At 46.7% G+C, this 22,496-nt stretch overlaps 2 protein-coding genes across 4 annotated transcripts in view; both read right to left on the bottom strand.

Annotated features, from left to right (window-relative positions):
• Window positions 1-8,923, bottom strand: part of LOC135056120 (sterile alpha motif domain-containing protein 9-like) — a 74,334-nt gene extending 65,411 nt beyond the window's left edge. For both annotated transcript variants that reach the window (XM_063960903.1, XM_063960904.1), the window contains exons 1-2: window positions 8,693-8,923; window positions 6,869-6,952 (exon numbers count right to left, since the gene is read on the bottom strand). The gene's annotated coding sequence lies outside the window, so the exon portion shown is untranslated. The remainder of the gene's footprint in view (window positions 1-6,868; window positions 6,953-8,692) is intronic.
• Window positions 8,924-14,878: 5,955 nt separating this feature from the next.
• Window positions 14,879-22,496, bottom strand: part of ERN1 (endoplasmic reticulum to nucleus signaling 1) — a 159,814-nt gene continuing 152,196 nt past the window's right edge. For both annotated transcript variants that reach the window (XM_063960906.1, XM_063960907.1), the window contains exons 21-22: window positions 17,476-17,543; window positions 14,879-16,097 (exon numbers count right to left, since the gene is read on the bottom strand). In XM_063960906.1, coding sequence (XP_063816976.1) covers window positions 15,882-16,097; window positions 17,476-17,543 — 284 coding nt within the window. In that variant the 3' untranslated portion in view covers window positions 14,879-15,881. The remainder of the gene's footprint in view (window positions 16,098-17,475; window positions 17,544-22,496) is intronic.

The raw sequence follows: 22,496 nt of genomic DNA on the forward strand, positions 1-22,496 counted from the left end.
TCCCGTCTGAACAAAAAACGGGACAGGTATTGCGCCAGGTCAAGGGACCCTCAGGCAATAGATGTGGACGTTCTGGTAACACCGTGGGTGTACCAGTCGGTGTATGTGTTCCCTCCTCTGCTTCTCATACCTAAGGTGCTGAGAATTATAAGACGTAGAGGAGTAAGAACTATACTCATGGCTCCGGATTGGCCAAGAAGGACTTGGTACCCGGAACTTCAAGAGATGCTTACAGAGGTCTTATGGCCTCTGCCGCTAAGAAGGGACTTGCTTCAGCAAGTACCATGTCTGTTCCAAGACTTACCGCAGCTGCGTTTGTCGGCATGGCGATGGAAAGCCGGATCCTAAGGGAAAAAAGGCATTCCGGAAGAGGTCATTCCTACCCTGGTCAAAGCCAGAAAGGAGGTGACCGCACAACATTATCACCACGTGTGGCGAAAATTTGTTGCGTGGTGTGAGGCCAGGAAGGCCCCACAAAGAAATTTCAACTCGGTCGTTTCCTGCATTTCCTGCAAACAGGAGTGTCTATGGGCCTCAAATTGGGGTCCATTAAGGTTCAAATTCGGCCCTGTAAATTTTCTTCCAGAAAGAATTGGCTTCAGTTCCTGAAGTCCAGAAGTTTGTCAAGGGAGTATTGCATATACAAACCCCTTTTTTGTGCCTCCAGTGGCACTGTGGGATCTCAACGTAGTTCTGGGATTTCTCAAATCACATTGGTTTAAAACCAGTCAAATATGTGGATTTGCAGCATCTCACATAAAAAGTGACCATGCTCTTGGCCCTGGCCTGGACCAGGCGAGTGTCAAATTGGTGGTTTTTTCTCAAAAAAGCCCATATCTGTTTGTCCATTCGGACAGGGCAGAGCTGCGGACTCGTCCCCAGTTCTCTCCCTAAGGTGGTGTCAGTGTTTCACCTGAACCAGCTTATTGTGGTGCCTTGCACCTACTAGGGACTTGGAGGACTCCAAGTTGCTAGAAGTTGTCAGGGCCCTGAAAATATATTCCAGGACAGCTGGAGTCAGAAAATCTGACTCGCTGTTTATACTGTATGCACCCAACAAGTTGGGTGCGCCTGCTTCTAAGCAGTCGATTGCTCGTTGGATTTGTAACACAATTCAACTTGCACATTCTGAGGCAGGCCTGCCACAGTCTAAATCGGTTAAGGCCCATTCCACAAGGAAGGTGGGCTCATCTTGGGCGGCTGCCCGAGAGGTCTCGGCATTACAACTCTGCCGAGCAGCTACGTGGTCAGGGGAGAACACGTTTGTAAAATTCTACAAATTTGATATCCTGGCAAAAGAGGACCTGGAGTTCTCTCATTCGGTGCTGCAGAGTCATCCGCACTCTCCCGCCCGTTTGGGAGCTTTGGTATAATCCCCATGGTCCTTTCAGGAACCCCAGCATCCACTAGGACGATAGAGAAAATAAGAATTTACTTACCGATAATTCTATTTCTCGGAGTCCGTAGTGGATGCTGGGCGCCCATCCCAAGTGCGGATTATCTGCAATACTTGTACATAGTTACAAAAATCGGGTTATTATTGTTGTGAGCCATCTTTTCAGAGGCTCCGCTGTTATCATACTGTTAACTGGGTTTAGATCACAAGTTGTACGGTGTGATTGGTGTGGCTGGTATGAGTCTTACCCGGGATTCAAAATTCCTCCCTTATTGTGTACGCTCGTCCGGGCACAGTACCTAACTGGCTTGGAGGAGGGTCATAGGGGGAGGAGCCAGTGCACACCACCTGATCCTAAAGCTTTACTTTTTGTGCCCTGTCTCCTGCGGAGCCGCTATTCCCCATGGTCCTTTCAGGAACCCCAGCATCCACTACGGACTCCGAGAAATAGAATTATCGGTAAGTAAATTCTTATTTTTCAGGGCCCTGACAACGTCTAGCAACTTGGAGTCCTCCAAGTCCCTAGTAGCCGCAGGCACCACAATAGGCTGGTTCAGGTGAAACGCTGACACCACCTTAGGGAGAAACTGGGGACGAGTCCTCAATTCTGCCCTATCCATATGGAAAATCAGATAAGGGCTTTTACAAGACAAAGTCGCCAATTCTGATACTCGCCTGGCAGAAGCCAAGGCCAATAACATGACCACCTTCCACGTGAGATATTTCAGATCCACGGTTTTTAGTGGCTCAAACCAATGTGATTTTAAGAAACTCAACACCACGTTGAGATCCCAAGGTGCCACAGGGGGCACAAACGGGGGCTGAATATGCAGCACTCCTTTAACAAATGTCTGAACTTCAGGTACTGAAGCTAGTTCTTTTTGAAAGAAAATCGACAGAGCCGAGATCTGTACCTTAATGGAGCCCAATTTTAGACCCATATTAACTCCTGCTTGCAGGAAATGCAGAAATCGACCTAGTTGAAATTCCTCTGTTGGGGCCTCTTCGGCCTCACACCATGCAACATATTTCTGCCATATGCGGTGATAATGATTTGCTGTAACCTCTTTCCTAGCTTTAATAAGCGTAGGAATGACTTCCTCCGGAATGCCCTTTTCCTTCAGGATCCGGCGTTCAACCGCCATGCCGTCAAACGCAGCCGCGGTAAGTCTTGGAACAGACAGGGCCCCTGCTGTAGCAGGTCTTGTCTGAGCGGCAGAAACCACGGGTCCTCTGAGATCATCTCTTGAAGTTCCGGGTACCACGCTCTCCTTGGCCAATCCGGAACCACGAGAATTGTGTTTACTCCTCGCTTTCTTATTATTCTCAATACCTTTGGTATGAGAGGTAGAGGAGGGAACACATAAACTGACTGGTACACCCACGGTGTCACTAGAGCGTCCACAGCTATCGCCTGAGGGTCTCTTGACCTGGCGCAATACCTCTCTAGTTTTTTGTTTAGGCGGGACGCCATCATGTCCACCTGTGGACGACCCCACTGATTTACAATCATTTGGAAGACTTCTGGATGAAGTCCCCACTCTCCCGGGTGGAGGTCGTGCCTGCTGAGAAAGTCTGCTTCCCAGTTGTCCACTCCCGGGATGAACACTGCTGACAGTGCTAGTACATGATTTTCCGCCCATCGGAGAATTCTTGTGGCTTCTGCCATTGCCATCCTGCTTCTTGTGCCGCCCTGTCGATTCACATGGGCGACTGCCGTGATGTTGTCTGACTGGATCAGCACCGGCTGGTGTAGGAGCAGGGATTTTGCTTGACTTAGGGCATTGTAAATGGCCCTTAGTTCCAGAATATTTATGTGAAGGGAAGTCTCCTGACTCGACCATAGTCCTTGGAAGTTTCTTCCCTTTGTGACTGCCCCCCAGCCTCGTAGGCTGGCATCCATGGTCACCAGGACCCAGTCCTGTATGCCGAATCTGCGGCCCTCCAGAAGATGAGCACTCTGCAGCCACCACAGAAGAGACACCCTGGTTCTTGGGGACAGGGTTATCAAGCGATGCATCTGAAGATGCGATCCAGACCACTTGTCCAACAGGTCCCACTGAAAGATTCTGGCATGGAACCTGCCGAATGGAATTGCTTCGTAAGAAGCTACCATCTTTCCCAGGACCCGCGTGCAGTGATGCACCGATACCTGTTTTGGTTTTAGGAGGTCTCTGACTAGAGAAGACAACTCCCTGGCTTTCTCCTCCAGGAGAAACACTTTTTTCTGGACCGTGTCCAGAATCATTCCCAGGAACATTAGACGTGTCGTCGGGACCAGCTGTGACTTTGGGATATTCAGAATCCAGCCGTGCTGGCGCAGCACTTCCTGAGATAGTGCTACTCCCACTAACAACTGTTCCTTGGATCGTGCCTTTATTAGGAGATCGTCCAAGTACGGGATAATTAAAACTCCCTTTTTTCGAAGGAGTATCATCATTTCCGCCATAACCTTGGTAAATACCCTCAGTGCCGTGGAGAGTCCAAACGGCAGCGTCTGGAATTGGTAATGGCAATCCTGTACCACAAATCTGAGGTACTCCTGGTGAGGATGGTGGTAAATGGGGACATGCAGGTAAGCATCCTTGATGTCCAGGGATACCATGTAATCCCCCTCGTCCAGGCTTGCAATAACCGCCCTGAGCGATTCCATCTTGAACTTGAATTTTTTTATGTATGTGTTCAAGGATTTCAAATTTAAAATGGGTCTCACCGAACCGTCCGGTTTCGGCACCACAAATAGTGTGGAATAGTAACCCCGGCCTTGTTGAAGTAGGGGTACCTTGATTATCACCTGCTGGGAATACAGCTTGTGAATTGCCGCTAGCACCGCCTCCCTGTCTGAGGGAGCAATCGGCAAGGCAGATTTTAGGAACCGGTGGGGTGGAGCCGCCTCGAATTCCAGTTTGTACCCCTGAGATACTATTTGAAGGATCCAAGGATCCACCTGTGAGCGAGCCCACTGATCGCTGAAATTCTTGAGGCGGGCCCCCACCGTACCTGGCTCCGCCTGGGGAGCCCCACCGTCATGCGGCGGACTTGGAAGAAGAAGCGGGGGAGGACTTTTGCTCCTGGGAACCTGCTGTCTGTTGCAGCCTTTTTCCCCTGCCTCTGCCTCTAGACAGAAAAGACCCTCCTTTTCCACGCTTGTTTTTCTGGGTCCGAAAGGACTGCACCTGATAAAATGGCGCCTTCTTAGGCTGTGAGGGGACATGGGGTAAAAATGCTGACTTCCCAGACGTTGCTGTGGAAACTAGGTCGGAGAGACCATCCCCAAATAATTCCTCCCCCTTATAAGGCAAAACTTCCATGTGCCTTTTGGAATCTGCATCTCCAGTCCATTGGCGAGTCCATAAGCATCTCCAAGCAGTGATGGACAATGCACTTACTTTAGATGCCAGCCGGCAGATTTCCCTCTGTGCATCTCTCATATATAGGACTGAGTCTTTGATATGTTCAATTGTTAGCAGAATCGTGTCTCTGTCTAGTGTGTCAATATTTTCTGACAGTTTATCTGACCATGCAGCGGCAGCACTGCACATCCATGCTGACGCAATAGCTGGTCTAAGTATAATGCCTGAGTGTGTATATACAGACTTCAGGATCGCCTCCTGCATTCTATCAGCAGGTTCCTTAAGGGCGCCGTATCCTGAGACGGTAGTGCCACCTTTTTAGACAAACGTGTGAGCGCTTTATCCACCCTAGGAGGTGTTTCCCAACGTGACCTATCCTCTGGCGGGAAACGAAACGCCATTAGTACCTTCTTAGGAATTACCAATTTCTTATCAGGGGAAGCCCACGCTTCTTCACACACTTCATTTAATTCATTTAATTCATCTGACGGGGGAAAAACTACGGGTAGTTTTTTCTCCCCAAACATAATACCCTTTTTTTGTGGTACCTGGATGTAAATCAGAAATATTTAACACCTCTTTCATTGCCTCAATCATGCAGTGAATGGCCTTAATGGGCATTAAATTTGACTCATCGTCGTCGACACTGGTGTCAGTATCCGTGTCGACATCTACTTGTGCCATCTGAGAAAGCGGGCGTTTTAGAGCCCCTGATGACTTTTGAGACACCTGGACCGGCACGAGCTGAGAACTCGGCTGTCCCACAGTCGGCATGTCGTCAAATTTCTTATGTAATGAGTCTATACGTGCACTCATTTCTTTCCATAAGCTCATCCACTCAGGTGTCTGCCCCCCAGGGGGTGACATCCCTGCTAAAGGCATCTGCTCCGCCTCCACATCATTATCCTCATCAAACATGTCGACACAGCCGTACCGACACACTCCACACACACAGGGAATGCTCTAATAGAGGACAGGACCCACAAAAGCCCTTTGGGGGGACAGAGTGAGAGTATGCCAGCACACACCAGAGCGCTATATAAGGCAGGGACTAACTGAGTTATGTCCCTTATAGCTGCTTTTCAATATAAACTATATACTGCGCCCAATTAAATGCCCCCCCCTCTCTCTTTGTTACCCTTTTCTGTAGTGTAGTCTGCAGGGGAGAACCAGGGAGCTTCCTTCCAGCGGAGCTGTGAGGGAAAAATGGCGCCAGTGTGCTGAGGGAGATAGCTCCGCCCCTTTTCCGCAGCCTATTCTCCCGCTTTTTTATGGAATCTGGCAGGGGTATTTACCTCATATATAGCACCTGGGGCTATATATTGAGGTATTTTTGCCAGCCAAGGTGTTTTTATTGCTGCCTCAGGGCGCCCCCCCCCCCCAGCGCCCTGCACCCTCAGTGACCGGAGTGTGAAGTGTGAGAGGAGCAATGGCTCTGTAAGGGTGACGGCGGCACGGCTCCGGGACCGAACATCAAGGCTGGGCCTGCGGTCAATCCCTCTGGAGCTAATGGTGTCCAGTAGCCTAAGAAGCCCAATCCGGCTGCAAGCAGGCGAGTTCGCTTCTTCTCCCCTTAGTCCCTCGCTGCAGTGAGCCTGTTGCCAGCAGGTCTCACTGAAAATAAAAAACCTAAGACTATCTTTCTTTTCTAAGAGCTCAGGAGAGCCCCTAGTGTGCATCCAACCTCGGCCGGGCACAAAATCTAACTGAGGCTTGGAGGAGGGTCATAGTGGGAGGAGCCAGTGCACACCAGGTAGTCTAACATCTTTCTAGAGTGCCCAGCCTCCTTCGGAGCCCGCTATTCCCCATGGTCCTTTCGGAGTTCCCAGCATCCACTAGGACGTCAGAGAAACAGTCATAATTGCAGCTGGTCTGAGATGGTCTCTTACACACCCAGCTCTGCATAGTAACATTTATAAGAAGTCATCCTTTCAAACGGAATTCCATTGATGAGTTGATCAGACATGATGCTGAAATCAGACATTTGCTTTAGTGGTCCAACCTGCTCTAGACTGTTTGGCACAGAATGAGAAACCTCCGCATACACACCTTATTTTCTGTACTGGAGCCAACAACCACACCAACATTCACAGAGACACAAAATATAACCTATTCCTACCTTAAATCAACATAAACGCCTGTGCTACAGAGCAGGGGTGAAATCCAGCAACTTTCATCCTGGTATGAACTACAACCAATCTCCCTGTAACAGAAATAGGACATTGTAATAGAACTCAAATAATATAGATTTCATTTTTTATATTTTTTGTTTTTTATTAAGACAGAAAACTGCACTCATTAAGACAAATGTTTCCAATAGCGACAGCTTAGTACCAGAGCCCCGCACTTGTAGTATTTCCCTGTTAGTACCAGAGCCCCGCACCTGTTGTATTTCTCCCTTAGTACCAGAGCCCCGCACTTGTAGTATTTCCCTGTTAGTACCAGAGCCCCGCACCTGTGGTATTTCCCCCTTAGTACCAGAGCCCCGCACTTGTGGTATTTCCCTGTTAGTACCAGAGCCCCGCACTTGTGGTATTTCCCTGTTAGAACCAGAGCCCCGCACTTGCGGTATTTCCTATTTAGTACCAGAGCCCCGCACTTGTAGCATTTCCCCGTTAGTACCAGAGCCCCGCACCTGCGGTATTTCCCCCTTAGTACCAGAGCCCCGCACTTGATGTTATTTTGCCATTTAGTAGCAGAGCCCCGCAGTTGCGTTATTTCCCCATTTAGTACCAAAACCCCGCAGTTGCGTTATTTCCCATTTAGTACCAGAGCCCCGCAGTTGCGTTATTTCCCATCTAGTACCAGAGCCCCGCACTTGTAGTATTTCCCTGTTAGTACCAGAGCCCCGCACCTGTGGTATTTCCCCCTTAGTACCAGAGCCCCGCACTTGTAGTATTTCCCCCTTAGTACCAGAGCCCCGCACCTGTGGTATTTCCCCCTTAGTACCAGAGCCCCGCACTTGTAGTATTTCCCTGTTAGTACCAGAGCCCTGCACTTGTGGTATTTCCCTGTTAGTACCAGAGCCCCGCACTTGCGGTATTTCCTATTTAGTAACAGAGCCCCGCACTTGTAGCATTTCCCCGTTAGCACCAGAGCCCTGCACCTGCGGTATTTCCCCCTTACTACCAGAGCCCCGCACTTGATGTTATTTTCCCATTTAGTAGCAGAGCCCCGCACTTTATGTTATTTTCCCATTTAGTAGCAGAGCCCCGCAGTTGCGTTATTTCCCCATTTAGTACCAGAACCCCGCAGTTGCGTTATTTCCCCATTTAGTACCAGAGCCCCGCACTTGTGGTATTTCCCTGTTAGTACCAGAGCCCCGCACTTGTGGTATTTCCCATCTAGTACCAGAGCCCCGCACCTGCGGTATTTCCCCCTTAGTACCAGAGCCCCGCACTTGACGTTATTTTCCCATTTAGTAGCAGAGCCCTGCAGTTGCGTTATTTCCCATTTAGTACCAGAGCCCCGCAGTTGCGTTATTTCCCATTTAGTACCAGAGCCCCGCACTTGTGTTATTTCCGAAGCGGTAGCTTCTAGTTTCCCTTCGTGGGGAGGACCTTTTCCATAAGCCCCTGGGTCCATCCATGTCACAAACTATTTGGAATAGTAAACTCTTTCTGAAGCGCTCACATTAGATCTATGAAAGCTATCAGCGTTTCTGAGGGGCACAATACGAGCTTCAGATTTTAGATGGGATATTTTCATTTTAGCCCAGCATTGAGTTACTACAATTATTATTATCCACTGGTAGAAAAAATTAAACACATCAAGGTACATAATTCATTTAGAATACCCGAGGCATTATTTATGGACTAATAAAACAAGATCCAGTATCAGAGCTTGGCTACAGCCCCTCTCTTAGTTACTCTGGGCCGTTATAGCTCAAGTGCTTTATTTATCGATTGTCGAAAAGCAAATTAACATTGTGCATTGTACTCACCTTTTGCAGAAAATGTGACCAAACGGAAGGCCTTTCCCACTGTGGAGCTGTTCGCTGGTGGAGTATAGATCCCCTCTGCCTATGGAGCAGTGCCGTTATACGGTTCGCTGTCAGTCCCTCCCTGCCATTCCTTACAGGGGCTGCGGCTGAAACTTCAGTTTCATTTTCCCCGTGTTGATGTAAAAGAGGCGGACAGAGAACTCACCAGGGCAAGAGTTGGGATGGCCATCGATACTATCGATGGGTAACCTCTATGGAATGAAACCATCTGAAAGGGAATAATCGATGATCTAACCAACCGATGGTTATCCTATCCTGCTGTTCCTCAAGGGGCTGCGGGACAATAACAGCCTGGGGGCGGAGCTTCACGGCTTTCGGAGTTATGCTTCAAAAATCTGAATGGTTCTCCACCCGTCGATGGCAAAACATCTAACATCGGGTATAAACCATCGAGGTTTTTGAAACAATGGCTGGAAACGAAGTAGATTAGAAAGTACACACTGTGCAGGAAGTAAAGCTCTCCACAGAGTATAATGTGAATTGTTACACTGCATTTCCATTCTTGTGTTCCTTAAAACATGTATAATTTGCAGCAGTAACATTTTTATTTAAATACCATGATTATTAATCAGTATTCCCTGTGGAAATCATGACAAGAGGAAATCATCAACACATTCAGTTGTTAACCATTCTTATTTTCAGTTTGCATTTGTCTAAAGTCATTCATGTTTCTAAAGATGACTGCATAATTCCCATCCAAACATGCAAAATCAGGACTACATAAACATAAACGCCGCCTGACAATACCTTTTCTCAGAGAATATTATTTTCTATGTGCAAAGGTTTGGGCCTAATTGGGCCTGCCCTACCAAAATCTGGACTGCCGTAGAGGTAACAAACTTTACTGTACAATAATAATGAATGCAAATAAATATGAAGTTAAATGTATAATAATCAGGAGAGAATTTCTGATCAGTGTAAGGTCAGTGACCAGGCAAACTGTCCCTAACCCATGTAGAGTGAAAGTAACTATACACCCAATCAGAGGTCAGCGTAGAGCCACTGCACCCATTGAATTGCACCAGGTGAGGGGACAAGTTCAGCACATGGGGGCAGTGTCAGACTGGGGACCCAGTGGGTAAATGCGATGGTAGGGGCCCGTAATATTATCTGTATTTCAATCTTCCCAATCAAAAATACAGCAGAGCAGACGTTCCGAGACACGATCCTCAAGGCAACCCAACAGTCCAGGTTTTAAGTATATTCATGCTTGCCACAGGTGACTTAATTACTACCTCAGTGAGCTTGATCACAAACAGGGATAGCCCTAAAACATGGACTGTTGGGTTGTCTTGAGGACCGTGTTCATATATAAATGTGGGCACGTCTAAAGTTTCAGTAAAAAAAACAAATTTAAATAATCCCCGAAAAGAAAAAAAAAGCACGGTACATCATTTTTCTAATAGCACATTTTATTGTGGTTATGTGTACTACATCCACTATTGTTTACTCATTTGGATAAAAGGTGGAGAAAATAAAATGGTGATAAGGTTACAGAATCTGGAGTACAAAGGAAAATCCAATCCTTCCTCTTTCATCCCACCCAACAGGTTTACATTAGGGAGACTGTAATATTTTGCACAGGACTACTATAGAATATATCAGAAAACAAAATTCAGAGCATGCCCTTGTCCCAAACCAATCTGGCTATTTAGGGCTACAATGAAGGAAGGAGATATGCATTATTGTAGTACTGCGTATGAAAAGGATTTGTACAATAAAGACAAAGTAATGGGGTGGGGGTGGGGGGGGCTAGTATTAACTATTGTGGATTAGACAATGTAAGAAACATGGAGACTAGATTTTCAAAAGCTGAAAAAGAGGGGGAAGGCAATACAGAAGACATACTTGCCTACTTTTGAAACCTAAAATCAGGGAGATTACAGTAGCATGTGCTGTGCGAAGCGCGGCGTGCCGCCATGGGGTGTGCCAAACTCTACCCAAAGGGCATGTCTAGGTCCATAAATGGGCATGCCTATGCTTAAATGTTTGTTGTTGCAAGATATTTCTATATAACATTAGCAACAATATATTTTAGGAAGTTTTGTTGCAAGTATTGATACTAACATTGGGGGTAAGTCCAAGTTGATAGCAGCAGGATATTTTTTTAGCAGTTTGGCAAAACCATGTGCACTGCAGGGGAGGCAGATTTAACATCTGCAGATAGTCAGATTTGGGTGGGTTATTTTATTTTTGTGCAGGGTAAATACTGGCTGCTTTATTTTTACACTGCCATTTAGATTGCAGATTGAACTCACCCCACCCAAATCTAACTCTCTCTGCACATGTTATATCTGCCCCCCCTGCAGTGCACATGGTTTTGCCCAACTGCTAAAAAAATGTCCTGGTGCGATCAAGTTGGAATTACCACCATTACTGCCTGAAATACGCTGTGATATTTATTTTCTTCTCACTCAGCACAATATGCATGGTAAATGTGATGCCTACTGTATGCAGTCAATTCCAAATGCAAGTTGACCGTGTGTAAATTCATCCCTAAACATATAACTAAATTATTATTTTGGTATAGTAATGTTATTTTATTGGGAACACTGGATTGTCTGCATCTTGTAGGTACTACCTATATTTATTGGATGTGCTATTTTCCATTCCATTACAGCATTAACCAAATCATTACAGACACCAGGTACTCTAATTAAACAAATTAGAAAGATTACTAACAAAAATTCTTACATCACCAGCAGCAGCAGAGGCATGCTATGGGTCAGTACACACCAGCACAGATAAGGGGAGTGTGTGATCAGGTACTGCTATCTCTCTCTCTCAGGGAATACACAAGGGGGGTAATGAGAGCCATCAACAGTGATTCCTGAGCAGCTACAGCAAATCACTGTTCTTGCAAAGAAACTCCTTAGTGTCGCCCCTGACAGAATCTGAAGAATCCGGGAGAATTGACCTATAAAGCAGGGGACCAGGAGATTTATGGCTGATGCGGGAGGGTAGGTAACTATGACAGAAGACCTCTCTCTTCCTTCTTACGGTACTCCTTCCATTAGTAGTCAGACCCCAACTTCTTTTATGGTTATAAAAATGCAGGGACATTTTGTCACCCCATTCCCCACACAGAAATATATTTTATAGAATATGTCTGTTGATGGAACAGTGCACCCAGTGTATGTTGTCTTTCATGATGTATAAATCACTGGTACAAGTACATTTAGTTATTTGCAGGTGGGGATAGCCATCAACCACCTATGTTTCCTAATAATCAATGGTTTATGACCGATGTTGAATGCTTTTGCCATCTATGGGGGAGAACCAGATGGTTTCCCTCCATTGATGGTACAGCATAAACAATTTTTATTTTGCAAGGTGCCGGGACTCAGAGCAAAGCCTCACCCCCAAGCTGTGATTGACCCGCAGGTCATTCACTGAAATAACAGAGATGACCATCTATGAGTGAAACCATTGATGGTCTTCCACAGCATAGTTAGTGACCATCAATGGCCACTCACAGTTTCACCATCGATGTCAAACACATTGATGGCCATCCCTATTTTTTTTGCACACATAAAACTAGTTTGTCATCACTCTGGGGGCACGCCCAGCTGTGTATTAGCTGCTGCTTGATGGCCGCCAGTCACTCAAAGCCCAATGTCTGTCTTGCTGCCATGAACTGTGATTAGCCCTGAAGTGTCTTAGTGCCATTGCAGGGGTTCCAAGGGTTGGTGGTCCAGGACCAAATCAATATATTTATGGTGAATGTGATAGTGGCTGACAATCATGAGATATGGAGACAAACAGAAGCATAATTCAGCCCACCACCACATAAACAACCTAAGGATGACTGGTAAGTACAATTTACTTAATTTATTAATTTTTGCTGAATGTCTCAATGAGAAACTTTTAGACGATGGGTACAGTAAAAAAAATGATGATACTCTAGAGCAGGCATTCCCAACCACGGTCCTCAAGGCACACCAACAGTGCAGGTTTTAGTGATATCCAGGCTGCAGCACACATGGTTAAATCAAAATAACTGAGCTACTAATTAAGTCACCTGTGCTGAAGTCTGGATATCACTAAAACCTGCACTGCTGGTGTGCCTTGAGGACCGTGGTTGGGAATGCCTGCTCTAGAGTGCCACGATTCAAGAAAGTGAGTGAACCATTGTGATAGGAGGTATGGGGTACTGGCTACTAATTTCTTAATGGTTCACTGCACCAGCCTGTACCACATTACATGCACCACTATGTATGATGGCCATTAGGTATGAATGTGCTTCTGTGGGTACTACCGCTGTTGTACTTTCCATAGAATGGGTCATAAAGCCCTTCATGTGTATCATCACTACAGTACTGTACTTAAAGAATCTGTTCTAGTCCCAGAAGATGCCTATGTCTACAGACAAGCGCCAACGCTCTAATCCAAGGCCCAGTTGCCTTGCATTGATCTAAACACCCTAGAGCCAGTGCTCTGCCTGCTAACCCGCAGTTCTGATCCAAAGTCAGCTGGCAGGAGGAACCTGCAGGTACTAGAGAAGTTACACACCAACCTGAAGTAAGCTGTGCCAGGTGCTGGTGAAGGAGCCTGGTGGTAGTAACAATTCTCCTACAACTGGTTGCATCACCATGGTAAGAAGCTGGCACTTACGGTTGTGGAGTATTTGGTTTATGAGTATCTGGTAGCAAAAATAGAAGCAATCAGTAACAGCATGTTACTGCCAGTGGACCTAATTCCGATCTGTCCGCTCGCTAGCTATTTTTTGCAGCGCTGCGAACAGATAGACGCCGCCTATAGGGGTGTGTATTTTAGCTGTGCAAGTGTGCAAACGCGTGTGCAGCCGCCCTGTACAAAAACAGCTTGTGCAGTTTCTGAGTAGCTCTGACCTTACTCAGCCGCTGCGATCACTTCAGCCTATTCGAGCCCGGAATTGACGTCAGACACCCGCCCTGCAAACGATTTGACACGCCTGCGTTTTTCTAACCACTCCCAGAAAATGGTTAGTTGCCACCCACAGACACCCTCTTCCTTTCAATCTCCTTGCAAACGGCTGTGCGAATGGTTTCTTCGTTAGAACCAGTGCACAGCAACGATCCGCTTTGTAACCATTGTGGTGCATACACTTTCACAGTAGTTACCTGATCGATGCGCAGTGAAAAACGCTAGCGAGCAAACAGATCTGAATTAGGCCCAGTACGCAGATCAAAAAGAAAAAGTCTGTAAAAACATCCTTTTCCGTTCCGGTGGCAGAGGAAGACCAATCTGTTACACAAGGGGAAAGCTAAATCTCCACTCATTAATGTCTGCTCCATTCTCAAAGCCTTCGTCTCTAAATTTAATTTGCACACTGATCTTCTACAAGTGTTTCCTTTGATAATATCATATAAAACTCCCCAGGGGGGGGACACTAGCACAGTTGGTGGACAGTAGCGGATCTTGCCACGGGCAAGCAGGACTTTTGCCCGGAGGGCACCGCACCATGGCAAGATCCGCTGCTGCTGTGGTGCCCTCCGCTGCCGCGGCCCGCTGTGAAGGGAAACTAGACGCTACGCGTCTAGTTTCCCTTCGTGGGCTGCCTGCTGTGAAGGGAAACTAGACGCTACACGTCTAGTTTCCCTTCCTGGAGAGGACCTTCACTGTAATGATGTGCGGTGCGCGTCGACGTCATCGGGCACCGCACAGCAAAGGTCCTCTCCACGAAGGACGTTTAGCGTCTAGTTTACCTTCATGGAGAGGATCTTTGCTGTGCGGTGCGCAATGACGTCATCGCGCACTGCACATCCCACAACAGTACGGAAGCCACGCCCCCTCATGCCGCCCGGGGCGCCAGAAGCCCTGGAACCGGCCCTGTTGATGGATACAAATGACAATAGAAGAGTGAGTTACAGGGGTGGATGTAGATGGAACAGTGTGCAGCAGGGGATTGACAGGGATTGCGGGTGGCATAATGGAGAAAACTGTTTAGCAGAGGGAGAAGGGACATGTTTCTGAGAATAGAGGCTCTTCCTGGTGGAGGCTCAGTGCCATGTATGCTTGAGATACTCTTTATAGTTGTGCATGCAGAGGGGTTGGCACTTTGCTTTTGTGTAACAATATAGGTCATAACCGGTCATTGCAGTCTATTCACACACAGCATGTGTCTAACAAGTAGCAAGCATGGAGTCAAGACAAAAATGATCTTTAATTCACAAATATAGATCATTTCCAATCATACTGACCAGATTATAACCTGTTGTTGGGCTTTAATGACAAAAATATCTAAAATGTTATCATACCCCCTCCCACTTTTCTTTCTTTATAAAAACAAAAAAAAACATGAGATAAAAAAAACAGAGATTGATCCCAAAAAGTCGGGTGATATACATCTGACAAGCTCACATTTTAAAAATACATTGTTTTACACTAGTTCCAGTTTTTCGCAAGTAAACACTGCTTAATAACTTAAAAATGTAAATACTTCATATAAACTAGTAACAGTAATAAAAGCTTGCTAGCAATGTCTGCAGAGCACAGAATCTGTGAAAGATGTTTGGCCCATAGTTCTTTGCACAGAGGGGAAATCTTTGTTGCGCTGGGAGCTACACAGGTGCTGCAAAGGATTTTGGGAAAGCAGAGACAGATCCAAGTTCCTGATGCGGTATCAACACAGCAGATAGAACATTGATACAAGAATACTGAACTTGATCCACAGGACTTGTAAAAACACAACTTTAAAAACAGACATGATGCCACTCAAACCTACACGTCCATAAATAAAAACCCCTTCAATATGGTAAAAAAATGAAAATGTAAAATATATATTAAATCTGTATTGTGGCTGCTGTTTCTCTAACCGTTTCTCTGGGACAGAATACTGTCACAGGTACAATCACTAGTGTTAGGTATGTTATGTGGTGCTATCAAGATTCTACAAGTCCTCACAAACAAACTGGACAGTAACTTCAAAAAAATGTAATAGTGCAATACATATTAATACAAAGTCTCTTTTCCTCCAGGGATCAGTATAAAAATGTGACTGTATTACAGTACTCAGTACTAAACACATCTAGTCACCATATGTAAGACGTAGAGCGGGCAATTTAAGGCACTCTATGCTAAGTCTTCAGGCTTTGGCTTACAAGGATCCAAAGGCATCCAGACAATGCACTGTGTATGGAAAGTGCTCTCAAGCCTCCTCTAAGTTCACAGAGCTGGGAGGCCGTTCAGAAGGTTCCTGGGAATAGTATGGCTGGAATAGTCTCTCACGGCTGCAGAGCTGCATGGCCAGGTATGTATGCAGCAAAAGTCCTGGGAACCGAGATGTAAAATAACACACAAATTCATCAGGAACATTGCCCAGAGTCTCTTGTACCTCCGATGGTAGTTCTCTGTAGTGGTGCTTCTGTACATAGGGAAACCAGAACATCAGAATGAATTTGCTTAGAATTGTGTTACAACTCTATAACTACTATAACACATGGAGACATTTTCAGATGCACACCAAAAAACCCCGAAACTAAGCTGTATGACCTATTCTGGACTCATCATATATCATTTTACATTTTTCTAGAATACTAGCAGCTACTATTTAACAGTGTGCAGTGAAGACTGGGCATTCAGTACTCCATGAACAGAAAAGTGGTGGACATACAGCAAATGACTGAATGATTGTGTTGCCATCTATTTAAATAAAAAATTCACCACAAACATCGGCTTCATAGAACATCTGAATTACACACCCCAGCATATGGGATGTAGTTATGTGACCGGCGTTCAGGAGACTGCCAGTCACATTACCGACGGATACATCCCGCACCCTCTAAATCCCAACAGTCGGCATTCCCACTCATCGGTGTCCACGACACCCATAGAGTGAGAATAAAACCTGTGGTGAGCGCAGCGAGCCTGCAAGGGGTTTGTTGTGCTCGCCCTCCTCCATTCCGCTGCCGGAATCCAGTGGTCGGTATGCTGACTGTCGGGATCCCCGGTGGCGGTAACGCATACCCAACCCCAGCATATCTCAGGCACATAATGATGGGGGAATCAGCTCCAGATTTCTCTAGAAAAACACTATACTAGCAGTATCAAGGTATATATATGTGTGTGTGTGTATATATATATATATATATATATATATATATACATACACACACACACACACACACATATATACAAGCAAATACCCCAAAATATAATGTCATACAGTGTTCCCTTTTATGTGTAGAAGACAATAAAAATTATTTGATGAAAAAAAAAAGTTATTAAGCAAAAGGCACAAAAGGGCTAATTGGCCTTGCATGACTTTTTGCACGGGGTGATCAATGTATTAATGCTGCTTGCAGCTCATCGAGATACACACCGTGCCAAGTAACTACAACCTTGCGGTTAACTGCATCAACCCTGAAAAGCTAAATCAACGCTATACTGAAATCACAATCGCTGATTGTTGTAGTCAAACAATTAGTGATAATGACGCAACAACTGATGCCTCCTATTGCGCTGATCCTGCCCATTAGTGGGCTAAACGAATGAAGCCCGATCATAAAAAGTGACGTTTGGGCACCCAACAGATCACTTACAGCCTGCCACCCCTGGGGCGTGCAAGCTGAAACGTCAGTGACGGCAGCCGATCGCACCTCAACGGAACTACTACTGAATAGCCCCGTCAGGCGCAATCTGCTGGGTGCCAGCGCTAACATTTGTATTCCCCCGATAAGTCAGATATAAACCAATAAAGCTGCACAGTACAAGAGACACCAACTTAGAGGTCAGAGACTTACCTTATTCCTTAAGGCCCGCAGAAGATCTCTTACTGATTTCCCCTTATAACTGCGGAACTTTCTCAAATCTGAAACAAAACAATAGCAGCATTCTTATTTACAGGATGGTAACATCACAGTCAGGGATGGTGGAATCTACTCAGCAAATTCATGCAAAGCAGGGAGGCGCTGGGCTGGAGAGGCACTCTCCCCACTCTGCAACCCTGCTGCTGCCACTGTGCCTGTCTCACTGTATGAAAGGCAGCGGCACAGGCAGCATGAAGCGCAGCTCTTGTAGTCCACCCACGCCGCTGATGTGATCTCCCATGCAGCAATCCACCAATCAGGCCTGTATGGTAGAGTGGCCAGACGGGAGCCACTCCTTAGTAAAAACCACATGGCAGCCCACCTGGAGTTTGCCAAAATGCACCTGAAGGACTCTCAGACCATGAGAAACAAAATACTCTGGTCTGATGAGACAAAGATTGAATTCTTTGGCGTGAATTCCAGGAGTCATGTTTGGAGGAAACCAGGCACTGCTCATCACCAGGCCAATACCATCCCTACAGTGAAGCATGCTGGTGGCAGCATCATGCTGTGGGGATGTTTTTCAGTGGCAGGAACTGGGAGACTAGTCAGGATAGAGGGAAAGATGAATGCAGCAATGTACAGAGACATCCTGGATGAAAACCTGCTCCAGAGCACTCTTGACCTCAAACTGGGGCGACGGTTCATCTTTCAGCAGGACAACAACCCTAAGCACACAGCCAAGATATCAAAGGAGTGGCTTCAGAACAACCCTGTGAATGTCCTTGAGTGGCCCAGCCAGAGCCCAGACTTGAATCCTATTGAACATCTCTGGAGAGATCTGAAAAATGGCTGTGCACTGTCGCTTCCCATCCAACCTATTGGAGCTCGAGAGGTCCTGCAAAGAGGAATGGGTGAAGCTGCCCAAAGATAGGTGTGCCAAGCTTGTGGCATCATATTCAAAAAGACGTGAGGCTGTAATTGCTGCCAGAGGTGCATCAACAAAGTATTGAGCAAAGGCTGTGAATACTTATGTACATGTGATTTCTTAGTTTTTTTTTTAGTTTTAATAAATTTGCAAAAAGCTAAAAAAAATGTTTTTTTCACATTATCATTATGGGGTATTGTGTGTAGAATTTTGAGGGGAAAAAATAAGATTTTACTCACCGGTAAATCTATTTCTCGTAGTCCGTAGTGGATGCTGGGGACTCCGTAAGGACCATGGGGAATAGCGGCTCCGCAGGAGACTGGGCACAGCTAAGAAAGATTTAGGACTACCTGGTGTGCACTGGCTCCTCCCTCTATGACCCTCCTCCAGACCTCAGTTAGGATACTGTGCCCGGAAGAGCTGACACAATAAGGAAGGATTTTAAATACCGGGTAAGACTCATACCAGCCACACCAATCACACCGTATAACTCGTGATATGATACCCAGTTAACAGTATGAACATAACAGAGCCTCTCAACAGATGGCTCAACAATAACCCTTTTAGTTAACGATAACTATATACAAGTATTGCAGACAGTCCGCACTTGGGACGGGCGCCCAGCATCCACTACGGACTACGAGAAATAGATTTACCGGTGAGTAAAATCTTATTTTCTCTGACGTCCTAGTGGATGCTGGGGACTCCGTAAGGACCATGGGAATTATACCAAAGCTCCCAAACGGGCGGGAGAGTGCGGATGACTCTGCAGCACCGAATGAGAGAACTCAAGGTCCTCCTCAGCCAGGGTATCAAATTTGTAGAATTTTGCAAACGTGTTTGCCCCTGACCAAGTAGCAGCTCGGCAAAGTTGTAAAGCCGAGACCCCTCGGGCAGCCGCCCAAGAAGAGCCCACTTTCCTCGTGGAATGGGCTTTTACAGATTTAGGGTGCGGCAGTCCAGCCGCAGAATGTGCAAGTTGAATCGTGCTACAGATCCAGCGAGCAATAGTCTGCTTAGAAGCAGGAGCACCCAGCTTGTTGGGTGCATACAGGATAAATAGCGAGTCAGTCTTCCTGACTCCAGCTGTCCTGGAAACATATACTTTTCAGGGCCCTGACTACGTCCAGTAACTTGGAATCCTCCAAGTCCCAAGTAGCCCCAGGCACCACAAGAGGTTGGTTCACATGAAAAACTGATACCACCTTAGGAAGGAATTGGGAACGAGTCCTCAATTCCGCCTTTCCCATATAAAATACAGATAAGGGCTTTTGTATGACAAAACCGCCAATTCTGATACACGCCTGGCCGACGCCAAGGCCCACAGAATGACCACTTTCCACGTGAGGTATTATAGCTCCACGGATTTAAGTGGCTCAACCCAATGCGACTTCAGGAAATCCAACACCACGTTGAGATCCCACGGTGCCACTGGAGGCACAAACGGGGGCTGACTATGCAGCACTCCCTTAACAAAAGTCTGAACTTCAGGCAGTGAAGCCAGTTCCATTTTGGAAGAAAATCGATAGAGCCGAAATCTGGACCTTAATGGCAACCCAATTGTAGGCCCATAGTCACCTCTGACTGTAGGAAGTGCAGAAATCGACCTAGCTGAAATTTCTCCTTTGGGGCCTTCCTGGCCTCACAGTACGCAACATATTTCCGCCATATGCAGTGATAATGGTTAGCGTTCACTTCATTTCCTAGCTTTAAATAGCGTAGGGATAACTTCCTCCGGAATTCCCTTTTCCTTCAGGATCCGACGTTCAACCGCCATGCCGTCCAACGCAGCCGCGGTACGTCTTGGAACAGACAGGCCCCCTGCTGCAGCAGGTCCTGTCTGAGCGGCAGAGGCCATGGGTCCTCTGAGATCATTTCTTGGAGTTCTGGTTACCAAGCTCTTCTTGGCCAACCCGGAACAATGAGTATAGTTCTTACTCCTCTCCTTCTTATTATTCTCATTACCCTGGGTAAGAGAGGCAGAGAAGGGAACACATACACCGACTGGTACACCCACGGTGTTACCAGAGCGTCCACAGCTATCGCCTGAGGGTCCTTGACCTGGCGCAATAATATCTTTGTAACTTTTAGTTGAGGCGGGACGCCATCATGTCCACCTGTGGCCTTTCCCAACGGTGTACAATCATTTGGAAGACTTCTGGATGAAGTCCCCACTCTCCCGGGTGGAGGTCGTGTCTTCTGAGAAAGTCTGCTTCTCAGTTGTCCACTCCGGGAATGAACACTGCTGACAGTGCTAACACATGATTTTCCGCCCATCGGAGAATCCTTGTGGCTTCTGCCATCGCCATCCTGCTTCTTGTGCCGCCCTGTCGTTTACATGAGCGACCGCCGTGATGTTGTCTGACTGGATCAGCACCGGCCGGTGTTGAAGCAGGGGTCTAGCCTGACTTAGGGCATTTTAAATGGCCCTTAGTTCCAGAATATTTATGTGTAGGGAAGTCTCCTGACTTTTCCATAGCCTTGGAAATTTCTTCCCTGTGTGACTGCCCCCCAGCCTCGAAGGCTGGCATCCGTGGTCACCAGGACCCAGCCCTGTATGCCGAATCTGCGGTCCCCTAGAAGATGAGCACTCTGCAGCCACCACAACAGCAACACCCTGGCCCTTGGAGACAGGGTTATCCGCCGATGCATCTGAAGATGCGACCCGGACCACATGTCCAACAGATCCCTCTGGAAAATCCTTGCATGGGACCTGGCGAATGGAATTTCTTCGTAAGAAGCTACCATCTTTCCCAGGGCTCGCGTGCATTGATGCACCGACACCTGTATACGTATTAGGAGGTCTCCGTCTAGAGACGACAACTCCTTGGACTTCTCCTCCGGGAGAAACCCTTTTTATCCTGTTCTGTGTCCAGAACCATACTCAGGAACAGTAGACGCGTCGTAGGAACCAGCTGCGACTTTGGGATATTCAGAATCCAGCCGTGCTGTTGTAGCACTTCCCAAGATAGTGCTACTCCGCCGAACAACTGCTCCCTGGACCTCGCCTTTATAAGGAGATCGTCCAAGTACGGGATAATTATTTCGGCCATTACCTTGGTAAATACCTCGGTGCCGGGGACAGACCAACGGCAACGTCTGGAATTGGTAATGACAATCCTGTACCACAATTTTGAGGTACTCCTGGTGAAGAGGGTAAATAGGGACATGCAGGTAAGCATCCTTGATGTCCAGTGATACCATGAAATTCTCCAGGCTTGCAATAATCGACCTGAGCGATTCCATTTCGAACTTGAACCTTCGTATATAAGTGTTCAAGGCTTTCAATTTTAGAATGGGTCTCACCGAACCGTCTGGTTTCGGTACCACAACATTTTGGAATAGTAACCCCGGCCTTATTGAAGGAGGGGTACCTTGATTTCACCTGCTGGAAGTACAGCTTGTGAATTGCCGCCAGTACTACCTTTCTCCGAGGGCAGCAGGCAAGGCTGATGTGAGGTAACGGCAAGGGGGAGTCGCCTCGAACTCCAGCCTGTATCCCTGTGATACTATTTGCAGAACCTAGGGATCCACCTGTGGGCAAACCCACTGGTCCCTGAAGTTCCCGAGACGCGCCCCTACCGCACCTGTCTCCACCTGTGGAGCCCCAACGTCATGCGGTGGACTCAGAGGAAGCGGGGGAAGATTTTTGATCCTGGGAACTGGCTGCTGGTGCAGCTTTTTCCTTCTTCCCTTGTCTCTGTGCAGAAAGGAAGCGCCTTTGACCCGCTTGCTTTTCTGAAGCCGAAAGGACTGTACCTGAAAATACGGTGCTTTCTTAGGCTGTGAGGAAACCGGAGGTAAAAAAAATTTCTTCCCAGCTGTTGCTGTGGATACGAGGTCCCAGAGACCATCCCCAAACAATTCCTCACCCTTATAAGGCAGAATATCCATGTCAAGGAAAGAAGTTGAAAGCGCTGTCCACAATAAAAGAGTTTTTTATTTGATTAAAAATTATAAAATCACTATTCACATATATCCTTATCAATACTGATCTAAAGGTTTAGACATTGAAACATATTACAAACCATAGCTGTTTTCAGTGGTACCTATTAGTGAAACAGTTTAAACACAGTGGGTAACTTGC

The sequence above is a fragment of the Pseudophryne corroboree genome, chromosome 3, assembly GCF_028390025.1.
Source record: "Pseudophryne corroboree isolate aPseCor3 chromosome 3, aPseCor3.hap2, whole genome shotgun sequence".
Taxonomy (NCBI): Eukaryota; Metazoa; Chordata; class Amphibia; order Anura; family Myobatrachidae; genus Pseudophryne; species Pseudophryne corroboree.